At 39.2% G+C, this 14829-nt stretch overlaps 2 protein-coding genes across 3 annotated transcripts in view; one reads left to right on the plus strand and one right to left on the minus strand.

The window, feature by feature from the left end:
- GAS2 (growth arrest specific 2) overlaps nucleotides 1–3200 on the plus strand; it is an 85472-nt gene extending 82272 nt beyond the window's left edge. For both annotated transcript variants that reach the window (XM_068194196.1, XM_068194195.1), the window contains exon 8: nucleotides 1879–3200. In XM_068194196.1, the coding sequence (XP_068050297.1) occupies nucleotides 1879–2097 (219 nt within the window). In that variant the 3' untranslated portion in view covers nucleotides 2098–3200. The remainder of the gene's footprint in view (nucleotides 1–1878) is intronic.
- A 4159-nt stretch (nucleotides 3201–7359) lies between these two features.
- Nucleotides 7360–12396, minus strand: SVIP (small VCP interacting protein). Its single transcript, XM_068194193.1, has 4 exons — nucleotides 12216–12396; nucleotides 11260–11310; nucleotides 8922–9035; nucleotides 7360–8122 (listed from the first exon to the last, which is right to left on the minus strand). The coding sequence occupies exons 1-4, from the start codon at nucleotides 12276–12278 to the stop codon at nucleotides 8108–8110; spliced, it is 243 nt and encodes an 80-aa protein (XP_068050294.1). The 5' UTR covers nucleotides 12279–12396; the 3' UTR covers nucleotides 7360–8107.
- Nucleotides 12397–14829: the final 2433 nt, after the last annotated feature.

Here is a 14829-nt window from a genome sequence, read left to right on the forward strand (position 1 = left end):
TTGTATTGCACCAGTTTGGCTTAAGTTGTTTTAATGTTAAAAGCTTTTGGGGCACTTCTCAAAAGCTTTTTAAGACATTCAAAGACAAGAAGCTGCTAAATAAAATTCTCTAGACTGTCTTAAAGCTCTGTCTCCAGTTGAACTTCAGTTTTCAAACTTGATGCAAAAATCATTTGCTTCTTTCATTATATATTGTCCACACTAAAGGCATGATTCGAATCTCATATCCTTGTCACCTCAAAGTCTTGAAACTAAAATACAAACCTTGAGAGAAAAAGTCTGATTCTCTTTTCACTCCCATAAATCTAGAGAAAAACCTCATTTGTGTACAGCTATTGTAGAAGCAAACACTCATACAACCCAGAGCAACAGTGCAGACTCAATAGCTGAGAGATACTCATTAAACTGAGAGTTTAATGATGGATCAGAAGTAACTTTATTTCAGTATCCATAATTGATTGTAAATTGTGTTTCACATAAAAACCAAGTGCACAAGCAAGAATTTCCTTGTGTAAGTGTTTTAAATGAAAACTGTCAAATAAGATTTCATCTGCAGCTGCTTATTCTAATGAAGAGTTCCATTCCTTATAAACGTAAACTGATTTTCAAACTTCAGTAAGTTGTACAGCTGGCCATGCTTTCTTCACTCCAGGTGAATCTGTCTCCTGATGTCACAGAATTCAAACAATAGGCTGAGGTGGGGGGGTTCTTTGGTTGAGGAGTTTTTTTAAGTTAATTTTTTGCCTTCTATTATGTGTGATTCTGTTTGACTGCGGATGTTTCCTGTGTTGTTTGCTATGCTGTGTTACAAAAGGTTTATGTAAAATCTAAGTATCAACTGCAAATACTGCCATCCCTCAAGGGAGTTTTGTACATCTCGATATCGGCATCACTGCCATACATCCAAATTCAAAAACTCAGACTCTGTCAAATGTCTTCTAGAAACCTTTCACCAGACCAATTTTTAATTTCTGGTACTACAGCTAAATGTTGCTTAGCATTTCATGAGATATCCTGATCAAAGCATTTTTCAATGTGGAATTTACGTTGGTTATAAAATAAACCAATAAAATATAGAATGTGCTGCTTTACGATACCTCACTGGTATTTATTTTACTGTTCAGCATGGAGAAACAAAAGGAAGAAATTAGTAAAATCACCAACTGAATTCAAGGGTAGGCAAGGGAGAAGGTACACTGGCACTTGGAGAAAAATTTTATTTGAATTTAGGCAGAAAATTAAGGTGTTTCCAAACCCAGATAAATTACTTCTGATGTACCTCATTGGATTATTTTAATTACAGCATTAAACTATTTTATTAGAATGTATTGCCAGCAAGACTTGTTAAAATAAATGTAACTTCATTTTCTTAATTTTTTTTTTCTTAAATATTTCAGAGATAGGGGAAATTGTTTTGGTTGTTTGCCCTTTACTACTCCTGTAAAGAAAATCAGTTTCAAGTCAATGTAAAATGGCGTCTTTACTAATATATTAAAAAAAAAAAAAACTTTAAGTATTCATGTTCCCTGACATATTTCTACTAAACACATGAGGAACAGAAAGACTCCATGCTATAAGACTAGAAAAACGTGTAGCATTTATTTACATAAAATACTAAAATCTTTAGTTTAAAATACCAGCTCATTTTCTTACCTTTTTAAAAAAATTACTTTTAAAATGCAAATAAAAAACACTCTACTATTTCTTTTCCTTTTCTTTTATTGTACAGTATTTCCTTTCCTTTTATGTACTATCATCATATGTTTTTGGCTTTCAATTAAAGTAAGCAGTTTTTTACAGAAAAAAAAAGTATGATTTCTTTGTGAATGGTTGCCTCTCAAGAGTGTTTTTGTTTTTTCCCCGCCTATGTAATTTCAGATGCTGCACAACAAGCATGTGATGGTTCGTGTTGGAGGAGGCTGGGAGACTTTTGCAGGTTACTTACTGAAGCATGACCCATGCCGAATGCTTCAGATCTCCCGAGTAGATGGGAAAACGTCTCCAATCCAGAGCAAATCTCCAAACATCAGGGACATGAATCCAGACAATTATCTGGTTGTTTCTGCCCATTACAAAACCAAGAAGGAAATTAAGTGAAATAAGCTTCTCATGTAAGAGGGACTTCATGTATGTAGGTCCAAATTATTCTCCCAAGTTTAGTGAATTTAGTTAATGCTTTAAAAGGAATTTTGCAAATTTAACACAGACTGGAAATGACACCCCATTTTGAAGATCTTTGAACTTAGAACTATTTATTTCTAGTACTGTATCTTTCATAGCAAATTACCCTTGATAGGCAGATTACCACAATCAGATAATAAACAGACATACCTTTTTAGCCAAATTATTACTCTTTATTATGTGATTGTATTCTTAAAGCTACATAAAGGAGTGATCCTGTTAATAGAAGAAAATACACAATGAAATATATTTGTACCAAAATCTTATTACTTTGAATCCCTGACTGTTAGTCTAGTTGAAATATATATATGCAGGTGGAAAATGGGTATTTGGAGAAATTATTTGGTAATGTCTCTTGAAATGAAATAAAAATTGACTATTTGTATGTTTTGCAATCTTTTCTTAATTAGTAGAATATAATGGCTTATTGCATGCCAAACAACTTCTCAAAGCCATTACTTAAAAGAAAAAGCCCCTTCACACCATTTTACTATTTAAAGCTGAAGACAATGCTGAGTGTTCAATCTATGTGTATATCCTTTCTGTTCTTTCACAAAGTTGCCCAATATGGAAGCATGGGGAAGTGGAGAGATTGCCCCTTCCTGTGTCAGAGAGTAGAGCTGGTTGGTTATACCAGGTGATGTTCTGCAGCCCATAAGGGAAGCAGTAGCAGGCGTGAAGCCCTCAGACCCAAGGACGAGCTTCAGAAAATGCAAGTCCCTCTGGAGTCATAAAAGATGGCACTGTTCTTGGATATGAGCTTTTCCTTCCCCTTCTTTTTAACGTTGTTGGTTATTGTTAAATGTGAAATATTCATTACCCTGTAAATAAAGTGATTCACATTCTCATAAATCATTCACACACCTCTAATATAGCTAAAGGTGTATGTGGGCTTCATGATTTTGGCTACTTTTCTATGTTTATATTTGGTAATTTATGTGCCTTGTAACATCCTAGAAAAATCATTTCATAGGATTGTTTCACTGACTGTATAAATTTAAAAATGAAATCATTTTTTTTTATATACTCATATATTTTGAATCTCTTATTATTTGTAATCACTCATCTCTACTTTGCTGCTACCGACTGGATGCCTACAATGCACAACACTGCTTGCTGCCCTAATAATGAGTTGCGCAAAGAAAGGGGCAAACAGGTAACACAGAAATCCCTATATTTTTTGAAAATTAATTTTTCTTTGCAGGGAAAAAAAATCAAAAACATCCTGGAAATATTTAGTCCTGACTAGTATTTTTCTCTATTTTCTCTATTTTTCTCTATGTTAAATTTTTTTAAATGGTCTTATGATCTGCTTCTGTGACAGAAAAATGTCTGTGGGCTAGAAAGGATCAAGACCACCTTTCATGTTTCATGCCTTATTAAAATCAGCACATTGTATCTCACTTCTGTGGAAAAGGCCTACCTCACCATCTAAAAATACCTGCTGAATACAAACAGTTCACAATTGCTTGGTGCAGCAGACAAAGTAGCAGGACATAATTCCAAAGTTACAGCCTTTTATTATTATTTTAAAACACTTTCTAGGAAGATTAAACACATATTCAGCAATAAATCTTTTGAAAAGCCATAGGAAGTCTCAGTAGTCACAGAAGTTGTCATATGTCCTCCATAGGGGAGCAGAAAGCAGACCACAAGCAACATCATTTTATAAAAAATGTAGCATAGCTGAAAAAAAAATCATGATCTTAATATAAGCACTGAGAGATGTGTTTTCAAATTAAAAGGAAAGGGAAAAATCACTCGTAAAAATATAAGATGTTTATTTAGAAATAATGGCTAGGTTTTTAAACATAATTAATTGGATTTCACAGAATCATTGAGGTTGAAAAGACTTCCAAGATCTTCAAGTTCAACCTTTATTTCCATCATCCAAGACTAAGTTAGTGTTGTTATTATGATGTTGGTTTTTTAAATATTTTAAGTTGTTTACATATTAATAGATCAGTGCAGATAATTATAAAAAAGGCATTTGCAAGTTTATTTTAATAGTAAACTTCAACAGTCCCAGTAAATCCAAATCAAGATTTTAAACTAAACATGAATCCCTTTATGTGCTTGGACTGTACCTATCAAAATCGTCTTTTTTTGTTTTGGGCTACTCAAATGTCTTTAAAAAAAATCACATTAAAACACTTCCTGACTTAAAACTTCAACTTTGTGAGTTCCAGAATGGGAGACTATAGGATTTTATTTTAAAGTATTGCCAGTACCTCCTGATGTAAAAAACATGCAGGTGGGACTTACTGCTTTTGACTGCATTTATGTGAGTGTGAATAATAGAGGAGGAAATGAAAGCATCAATAAAACAAAAAACCAAAGAAATGCAGTAAACTGGTTAGTCTGGAAGGAGGGGTTGGCAGTAAGTGTTGCTAATCTGATAAATAGTATTTTCATAGTGTATCAGGTCCTGCAGCAATGTAGGAATTGGAAAATTTGTTAGGAACCTATGGCTCAATTTATAAAGCTAAAGCTGAGCAGCAGAATCTTGCTTAAAGACATACAGCCCTTGTTGCAGTGATAAGGGCAGAACAAATTTAGGTCATTTTCCATGATGCAGTGATTTTAACTATCTTGCTGTGTAAATTGGCTGAATGTGAATGTTGAGGAGGCTGAAGTTCTAAAAACTTTAAATGATAGGAGCTACAACAAAGCCTTTTCTCAAAGTCCTCGTAGACCAAACCCCATGGGAGATGCCTGCGAATAAACTGTGCTTAATCTCAAAATTGATAAATTATGCAAAATTATTTACAAAAAAAAATTATTATTGTATAATGCCAAAAATGACTGCTGGATCATGATCATGCTGGAAGCCATTCAAAATTAGTTTGGAAATGTAACTGTGATATCTGTTATTGCTCTTTATAGGAAGTGCATTAAAAATTACCTGGAGATTTTTTTCTAAGCAGGATTATTTACATCACTGTTTGAGGATAGGGGTTTTTCACATCTTTATTATAGGGATAATTGCTCCTTCTTTTGCAGTACCACCTTTTTTTCCAACAGCATTTTAGAGAAGATATGGAAAATCTATGGCAGCTAGTTAAAGAATTGTTGGTGGGGATGAGTGAAATGAGAAGGCAATATATGTGTGGGAAGGTACAGCAAGTTTCTTATAACTGAAGACATAATCCTGAATTTATTACACACGTTTGCTTTAGATCTGGAAGATGAGCTGTTTGCCACAACACAGAGTTACAGAAGCATCTCCCTAGAGATGCTGACAAGGGATGGGCTCTTTTTGGGCTTACGCATTGTACTGCCTCATTGGCAGCAGCCTGAGAGTACCTGACAAGGGAAGGAGGCACAGTGCTCCTTTGCTGTGTCTCCTACTTTCTTAGCCTCTGGTGTGTCGACTAAGGTAAGGTGTAACAGACAGGTGGGATCATACAAATGTTGATGGGGCTGGACAGGCTTTCCCAGACTCTGGAAAAACTGCTGGCACTGCTTGTGCCTGATGAGCTGCGTCTCAAGTACTTAGTCTTGTCACTATACCAAATCCACATGCTGAAGTCATCTGTGCTCCTCAGGGTCCACTGTGATGCTGCCCAAACTTGTGGAGACACAGCTTCTGTGTCTTCCCAAATTTCAGGACATCTGCTACAAATATTCTCTCTCTAGCATAATCTTTGTATTTTAACCATATGGAGTGGCAAATGGTTTCACTTTGTTACTGCAACAAAGATGATGCTATCACAGTCATGGAGAGTCAGCTTTTCAGCCCAGTTTACCAGCACTGGGCTTTGACCTACCAGTTTTTGAAGTACAAGACTGCGCTTTCAGAAGATGAAGGAAAAAAAGAGTTGCACTGATGTAAACAAAATATCAACCATCTAGATAATCTATATGAAAAGGTGCATTTTTACAGCCTCTGAGGTGAAGTAAACCTCCAGGATTGAGGGAAATAAGGACAAAACTCCTGTTGTGGTTCACATAAACTTACTGCTGCACTAAACAATAAGAAAGACAGGGAAGACATCTATAAGGAGAGAGCAGCTCTCATCTACGTGGCTCTCAGCCTGTTTAGTGGCACATGTCAGGTTGCTAATACTGTACACTACTGATCTGCAGTAGTTTCTGCTTTCATTGTCAACTGAAACAAAACTTTAACCTTAACAGTAAGTGGTTTTATTTACTCAAATAATTCCCAATCAGTTGAGCCTGGCCAATTGGATATGTATGACATAGGAACATCTTTTAAAACAGCTATGTAGGTGATTCATAATCTAGAACTACACACTCCCACATCATCTGATGTGGTTCCTTAGCTGTGGAATAAATCCAACATTCAAAACTAGGTCTCTTAAGAAGCACAGAGAACTCTGGCTTTTACATAAAGGATGGAGAGAGAGATGAATGTGATTGTTTTCTCTAGGTTCTTTCAATGGCTTTAAATGAAAGTGTTCATAGCACTAATGCAAGAAGAGGCTTGGATGACAAGAGACATGGTTATTTGTTCCCCTTGCAGTTTCGGGGAAGCATATGACAGAGAATGAAGAGAAAGATGTTTCAAGTTTTAAATACCCCAAGTGACCAGCTAAGTGTAGGTGTTACTTAAGTGTCTCGTAGGACACCTACTGTGATGCTAGACTCAAATTCTCATTTCAAATTAATGTCTGAGATACCCTTTGATAACTCAATACATTTTCACTTGACTTTAAAAAATTTATAATGAACAGTTAATACACTGAAGACAGCAATTGCCATCAATCAAAGGAAACGGAAGGCAGTCTTCAGCCAAGGATTCAGCTTTTTGTAGCCCAAACACCATTATGTTAATATTGGAAGTTCTCCCTTCTCAATGCAATTCTGAAGGCTAAGCCAGGAAACTGTCAAGACTGCACTCTCGGGACAACATTGGGCAGTACTGAGATGTGAAAGACAAAATACATAGTTCAAGGGGTGAAAAAAAAGCCTCCATATCTTGACTAGGTCAGAAATGCAGCAATTGCGGTACTGAGCCCAGGCATAACGTGCACAATGCTGTCTGGGGAAAAGAAAATGTTTTTGCACCAGAAGTAGTCCACCTAAATAGATAACACAGAAACTTTTGGAAATGAACTGGCAAGATGGTGGCATAGTAACTGTTTTTCTGTTGGTTTTTCAAAATCCTGACAAGGTTAGCATTGCTCTCTTGTGGTAATAAATGAATACAAGTAATAACAGGATTTTTAATTTCATGTTTAACTTTCAGTATTCAATATAAATACTTACAGACTCAAAAGAAACCCACATGAGAAAATGAGAACAATTATTATACATATAATAAAATTACATTCTTGATCTAAGTACACAGGATGTATAAAGGTTTCTATTTTTTCTTTTACTAGTCACAAAATTACTCCATTTCTAAGGACCCACCATGACTCTTCTTTTTTCAAAAAGGCACTAAATTCCTAAGCAGTGCAAGAGTCATTAGGAAACAGAAAAAAAATGCTGTCATCCACATATTCAAATACATATATATATATGAAAAACTTTCTACATGAGGATTTGGAGAAAGTTTAATTGTAGAGCTTGAAATAAGCATCAAAACCAACACATGGGCACCTGAGCTTGTTCAGGCCAGTCATACACAGACAGACAGACATCAGCTGACCAGATAGTATACACATATTGACTGACTACACATAAGGAGGCCGCTTCCAGCTGACAGGAAGTCTTGACAGGGAAGCAATAAAACATGCATGGAAAACAAACAAACAAACAAAGTTGGAAAAACCATAGTGTTCAGAATTAGTTCTTAAGTTTCTTTGTTAAATGTTTCCACATCCATTGTCCCACAATGGAAAAGTACTGCTGAGTCTTCAGAGGTAAACAGCACATGATGAGTAAGTGCCACTTGGCTGCAGAAATTGACAAGTTACTGGCAGTAAACATCAATCATCTTCTCTTCAGAAGTCATGTGTTATCCAACCTGCCACTAAAGAAACAAATAAACCACACCACAGGTTTGTATGGAGATAAGGAAAAGAAAGGAAAAAAACCCAAAGCAAACAAACACCGTTAAGGTTGTCGAACTACAATAAATTCTCCATTCATCTTTAAATTCTCAATCTTTTATCCCAGCAAGTGATGGACATGCAGTGTATCAGTGGCAACTTATACAAACTCCTGCCTCCTGAATCATGTAAGGTAATGAGGGCAAAAGATGAAGGTTTACAAAGCCTGAGTTTCAATTATCAGATACATCTATTGTTTTGGAGAGATTGTAATTCTTCATTAACTCTCTGCCTGGCCTTCTGAGGTAAAGTGCACATTAGAATAGCAATAGTAGTAATTTTACGCCAACACTGTATTTGTTTTGTAATGAGAGACATATAAACCCAAAACCATCACCCTACTTAGTTCAAATGTTTTCTATAAGCTCTGAAGGAAGAGATATAATCTTAACCAGCACTGAAAAGGGACACTGAGTACAGGATAACACAGTGATGAGGTCCCCAGTGCTAAGAGACCTGTAAAACTGATGCATCATATATGTAGAAACTGGGAAGACAGGGGTGGGGGGAGGGAAAAAAGCTCTCTGCCATCGCCGCTTTCTTTCTGTCCTAGTGATGAAGTCTCATTAAGAACACTGCATGACAATGACACATGCTTCCATTTCTAATCCATTTCCCTTCCTCTTGGTTTTTCCTCAAGTTATTCAGTTACATGACAAAACAGATTTTCAAAGTGAATATAAGAATAGTTGTATCACATTGTTTCTTTTTTCAACTTACTCTCAGTCCTCCTTCTCCTCCAGGACGTGAAGCTGCAATTCTTCTGTCTATTTCTTCCTGTTTCTTCTTCTTCTGCTCTACGGAGTAAGCATTCTTAATACCTCGAGAGGAAGCCTGGGAGAAAACACATTTCAGTAAGACCAAGTTAGCTATTTTTCTGGAGAGAAACCAAACTGCAAGTGTTGGCAACGCTATTTTATGAACTGTGGTTTGCATGAAAACTCTGAAGCACTTAGTAATGCTACTATTACATCAAGATAGCCCTTCCAGGATATTTCCTCATTCTGTGAAGTCTTGGTCCCATAGGTAAATGAGGGTGGTTCTGTTTCCCTTTGTTATTACATCCAGGTGAAGATATTTAATCCTCAGATGCAGAACCAGAACTTCCCAAAAGTCCAGAAATTTTTAGTCTGTTTTTTTCAGTGTCAGGGCCTACTTTTACCCTCAAGAACAGGGGAGAAAAAAAGAGCTGTGTTGTAGTGCTAGCCCAGGCTGTGAAGTTGGTCAATTTTTCAACTGTGATCTGTGAGAAATACCCTGCGTGATAGTCCACCCTTCAAAATGTCACAGGGTGTGTGGGTACCAGGAGTACCAAATGAAAAATCTGTCATGAACTGCCTGCGTCATATCCTTGTAGAACTGTTTAATGACAATCTAGACTAGATGGCAAGAGCATCAGAATTACAGTTAACACCATGAAATAGGAAAAAAAAAATATAATGTTTTAAAAACTGATTCTTGTCCAAGTTTAGGGTTATAACAACATAGCAGAAGTTATACAAAAGATGCTAAAATCTATCGAGACAAAACAGCAATGTTCTCACCTGAATTTCAAGGTCCAGACAATAAGCTCAATTCTCAGTGGCATACCAAGACAAATCTTACCACCAAATAACAACCTACTTAGACCATATGTTCTCCGCCTCTTAGGAAACTGGGCTTCCAAGTGAGTCAGGTTCCCAAACTGTCTGCAGCACCCCAAAAGGAAGAACAGCTCATATGATGTCAGGAGGGATAATGAGCAGCTAAGAAGCATGTACAAGAAAACACTAAGCAGAAAAGGAAGGACATCTGATCTACTCTCTTGTCCCCTCACAAGGGTGAAACTAAGTATGGCTGCTTGAAAGACATCTCCATTACCCAACATTCAGAGGCTAAAATGACCTCAAAGATAGTCCTCAAAAATCCTGGTAGATACTTTTTGTTTTCTTGGAAGACAAAGAGCTAAAGTAACAGTGATACTTCCATTTTTCTTTGTCAGCATAATGGGTCCCACAAAGCTTCAAGGACATCCACAACCCTAATTGCTTCATTTCTCCTTCCTCTCAGGAAAGCTTTTTAGCCAGTTAAGAGCTAGCTATTTCCTACAGTTATGCTTAAAAATCTCTTTGTGACTGAAACCCATTTGTGGTTGAAAACAACATGTGGATTGCTTTTTGTACATAGAATGACACAAAATCAAGGGTTTTAAGGAGTCTAATGCATCACTCAGCTGTTGCTCCAATTATTTACTAAACTCCCTTCAAACCAGGTCAACATGGTCCCCATGCATAATGGCCAGTTCATAATTCAATATGTCATGTCACTAACATTAACACAAATAACAATCTTTTCTCTCCACAGTTCAGCTGTGGTCTCTAAGACACACCATTCAAAATCTACAATAAGAGCATATGCTATAAGTCTTTCTAAAGGCATGTAAGGAAAAAAACAGGTTGGCTGTTCTACTAGAACATTTGTATCCAACCTCTGCTAATTTTTAAGATATCTAAGCAGTTAAAGCTTGGCAACCTTAAAAAGACAAAAGACTAAGTTAATACTACATCTTTGCTGGAATCTGAGCTGATAAACGTGTTCAAACTTTTGCCTTGTTGATAAAGAAGAACCTGCAAGTGCATACAACCTGCATTTTTAAGAAAAGAACAAGTGTACTTGAAATTGCCACTGCAACAATTGTTTGACCACTCTGGTTTGAATACTTTCCCATCTCTTATTTGAATACTTCTCCATCTCTTGTTTTCAAGTCTTAGAACAAGGAAAAAATAATGTTGAAGTTGCTCTTCCAGTTCTTAGGTTTTTTTATAAACTACTGTAAAATACCTCCTATCCAAACAATCTCAGTTACTTTGCAATGGACTTAGAGCATCTACCTGTGAAATTCTTAATACATATAAAAAAGGTATAAATGCACAACATTAATAATACCAGGAAAGTACTCAACTGCAATTCCCACAATCCAAACATGATACCCAGTGTCACCAGAGAAGCCACAGCCATTCTCTCCATAAAACAGTTATCTAAAAATAATTTCAACAAATGACATTTTATCAGACATTACCTCCATCTGCCTCTTTTCAGCGGCTTCTGCTAGTTGTCTTCTTTTTATTTCCTAGATAAAATGTTAAAGACAATGAAATTCTACTTCAATATAGTCTCTGCATTCTTTTTAAAGTCTTAATTTTTAAGTACAACTCAAATCTGTGATACTAACTCCCACAAAATGACAACTTCAAGTCAATTAGCATAATCTTTCCATGCACTGCCAGCCTGCAAGAATGAAGTGGTTTTAGTGACTAATATGCCAGAAGAGCAGCTGCTGACATATATACAGTCAAACCCCACCAGAAATCACTATTCAGCTATTCTGCATCTTCACTCAAAAAATCCAGACTGCGGTGAAACGGCACGCAGCGTATGAAACATTCTTTTAGAGTCTGGAAAGGGGAATGCTTGCTCTCCCAGGCAAAGCAGGCTCCTTCCCTTCTCCCCCATGAAATCCTCACATGAGGGGTACAAACCAGAGATGGGCTCTTAACTCACCTAGGAAAAATGTCACGCAGTGGAGGGTAGTTAGAAGCGAGCATCACTATCCACCGGGAAAAAAAGCACAGCTTTTCCTACTTCTTGTAAAAATGGGGGTCACGTTGGCCACAATTATGCACCAACACGTCTCACGCTAAACTCCCGGTCTCCATACAACCACAGTGCCCACGCGTGATCTGTGGGGCAGCGCAGCACGAGGTTCTGGGGCGCCAGGCCCCAAGCTGCGGGGTGCCCCGGCTGGCCTCGGCCCAACAGCTCTCCCCACCCCGGGCCGGGGGCCGAAGGACGGGCTCCCTTTCCCCAGCACAGCCACTGCCTCCCGGGGCACTGCAACAGCCCCGCGACCGGGCCTCCATGTTGAGGAAGGAAGGTCACCGCCCACTGCGTTCGCCCTCATCGCGGCACCGCCAGGCGTCACTGATAAACAACGCGGGGAAGGAAGGGGCAGCGCCCCCGCGGTCCCACACTCACCGGGTCGGGCGTCTCCACCACGTCCTTGACGGCGCCCCCCATGCAGGGTAGGCACTGCCCCATGGCCAACCCGACCACCCACAAGCCCCGCGGAGGAAGCGCCGGCAGTGCCCGCCCCGGCCTGGGACCGTCGGGGGCGGGCGGGGCCGGGGCGGAGGCTGGAACGGGGACGCGCGAGTGCCCCGGTAGTGAATTCAATGGAAGGTGTTCTGTGACGGCAAAGGGAGAAATGTGCGATTGGTTTCCTGGCCGATGCCGGGCTCAGGGCCGGCTGGCGGCGTGCTCCGCCGGTAGCCATCATTTCCGATGCCGTGCCCCGCCCGGCGCTGCCCTCCGTCGGCGCTGCCGGAGCTTAGCTGGTGAGGCCAGCGCAGATCTGTCTCTGCTCAGGTGATTGAAGGTGTCACTTTCTGGCTCTTCTGCGGTTTCTTACAATTTTTTCTTGAGAGAAAAGAAAGAAGCCTTCTCTTCCAATTATTTATAGTATACTCCAGCATTACCGTATTCAACAACATTTCCTGAATTTGAGTGTTGATGCATATATCAATCCCCAAGGATTATGTGAGGAGTATAAAATGTATTCTTAATAATCGATCATGCAACATCTGCCAAGCTTCTTGCCTACCTCGGTAATTTTTATCAAGGTTTATCTTTTTTGTTCCTGTCCTAGCATTTATTTAATGAGCTTGTGGTGTCATTCATTGTTGTGAAGTACAAATTTAAGTTTTTGTATTTGTTCCATGCATCTGTAATTAGTCATTGAATCATGTGACAGTAGAATCATAGAGGGGGTTGGGTTGGAAGGGATCTTAATGACCCCTGTCTTCGTTTGAAAAGACAGGTGTCTGCTAAGGAAGGCAGGAACCTCCCTTGAAATGGAAAATGTAAACTCTCTCCCTCCAAATTATTATAACTTTGAAATTAAGGGCCTCTCAGGCAAAGATATGGGAGTAGGAGAAACAGTTCTTTATTAGGAAAAAAATAAAAATTAAAAAATAAAAATGCAGTAATATAAAAGAAAACTGACAGAGTCAGAATATGACCTGATACCCTGTGGGTCAGGGTGGTGGCAGCAGTCCCATTCAATGGTGGCTGCAGTCCTCCTGGAGTGACAAATGTGGTTCTGTTGAAACAGTGATCCTGTAGAATGGTGTAGTTTTCTTCTGAAGTTCTAGTGGTGGTGTAGATGGGCCTGGTCTTCCTCTGGGAATCCAGTGGAAAAGGCAGCTGCTCCTCTGGGAATCTAGTGGGGAAAAAGCTGCTGTGGTGTTCCAAATCTCAGATCATATCCAGGTAGGAATTCTTGGCTCCTCCCCCTGGGCGGAGCATCTCCCAATGGGATGATGGAATTTTTTCAGTCATGCAGTGAGACTCAATGGCCCATTAACAGAAGATATTTTCTGGAGGGAGGATTGGTTGTGGAAGAGAAAAAGAAAACTGTCCCACCTGTTTTCAACAGGCGGCCCAATTAACAGAAGATAACTGCCCCACATCTAACAGATGGCAATAGAATACACACCCCCAGCCACATCTTGCATTTCCAACCTAAGACTTTATCCACCCCTTATTTTATTACCATCTGCATCATACCCAAATCAATGAACTCTACACGATGAAACTTTACACACAGTTCTCACTTAGGACTAGGTTTCCCTGGGGTACACAGCGGGCTTCTCCATCTTTCTGCATTACCCACCAAGTATAACTAAGTCCTTGAGCAAAAACAATCTTTCAGATGGGTTTGCCTTTGCCTGAGGTGGGACTAATCTAAACAGTCTTTCCTAAAATATCTTTCATGTGTACCACAGGGAGTTTATCTCCATCCACTGTGTGCAAGGGTTCAGACTGGGCAGGGCCAGCTTGATTGATGGACTCTTGGGTGTTGACTATCCACTTTTGCTGAGTTCATTTCCCAGTTTCTGAAGGTTCCGTTGCCAAGTGCTTTCAGGGTAGTCTTAAGTAGTCTGTTACACTGTTCAACTTTCCTGGTAGCTGGTATATGATAAGGGATATGATATATCCATTATATATCCATTCAATACCATATTCTCTGGCCCAGGTAAGGCCGTTCTTGAAATGGGTGCCGTTGTCTGACTCAATTCTCTCAGGGGTGCCATGTCTCCACAGGACTTGCTTTTCCAAGCCCAAGATGGTGTTCCAGGCCAAAGCATGAGGCACAGGGTAAGTCTCCAGTCATCCTGTGGTGGTTTCCATCATGGTCAGCACATAGCACTTGCCTTGGTGTGTCTGGGGCAGTGTGATGTAGTCAATCTGCCAGGCCTCCACATACTTATATTTGGATCATTGCCCACCATACTGTAGAGTCTTCACTCGCTTGGCCTGTTTGATGGCAGCACGTCTCACAGTCATGGATAACCTGAGAAATACTCTCCATGATTAAATCTTCCCCTTAGTCTCATGCCCACTTATAGGTGGCCCTGATGACCTGAGGCATCATGGGCCCATCAAGTTAGGAACAACTCCCCCTTTTATGTTGCCAATCTAAGTCTATCTTTGACACTTCTATCTTTGCAGCCTGATCTGCCTGTTCATTGTTTCGGTGTTCTTCATCAGCCTGACTCCTGGGGACATGGGCATCTACATGGCAGACTTT

Source organism: Anomalospiza imberbis, chromosome 6 (assembly GCF_031753505.1).
Source record: "Anomalospiza imberbis isolate Cuckoo-Finch-1a 21T00152 chromosome 6, ASM3175350v1, whole genome shotgun sequence".
Classification (NCBI taxonomy): Eukaryota; Metazoa; Chordata; class Aves; order Passeriformes; family Viduidae; genus Anomalospiza; species Anomalospiza imberbis.

Coding starts and splice junctions, on each gene's coding strand:
- SVIP (XM_068194193.1), bottom strand. CDS start 12,278: ATGGGGCAGTGCCTACCCTGCATGGGGGGCGCCGTCAAGGACGTGGTG. Junction 11,311..12,215: donor TGGTGGAGACGCCCGACCCG/GTGAGTGTGGGA, acceptor CATTTTATCTAG/GAAATAAAAAGAAGACAACT. Junction 9,036..11,259: donor CTGAAAAGAGGCAGATGGAG/GTAATGTCTGAT, acceptor GTTTTCTCCCAG/GCTTCCTCTCGAGGTATTAA.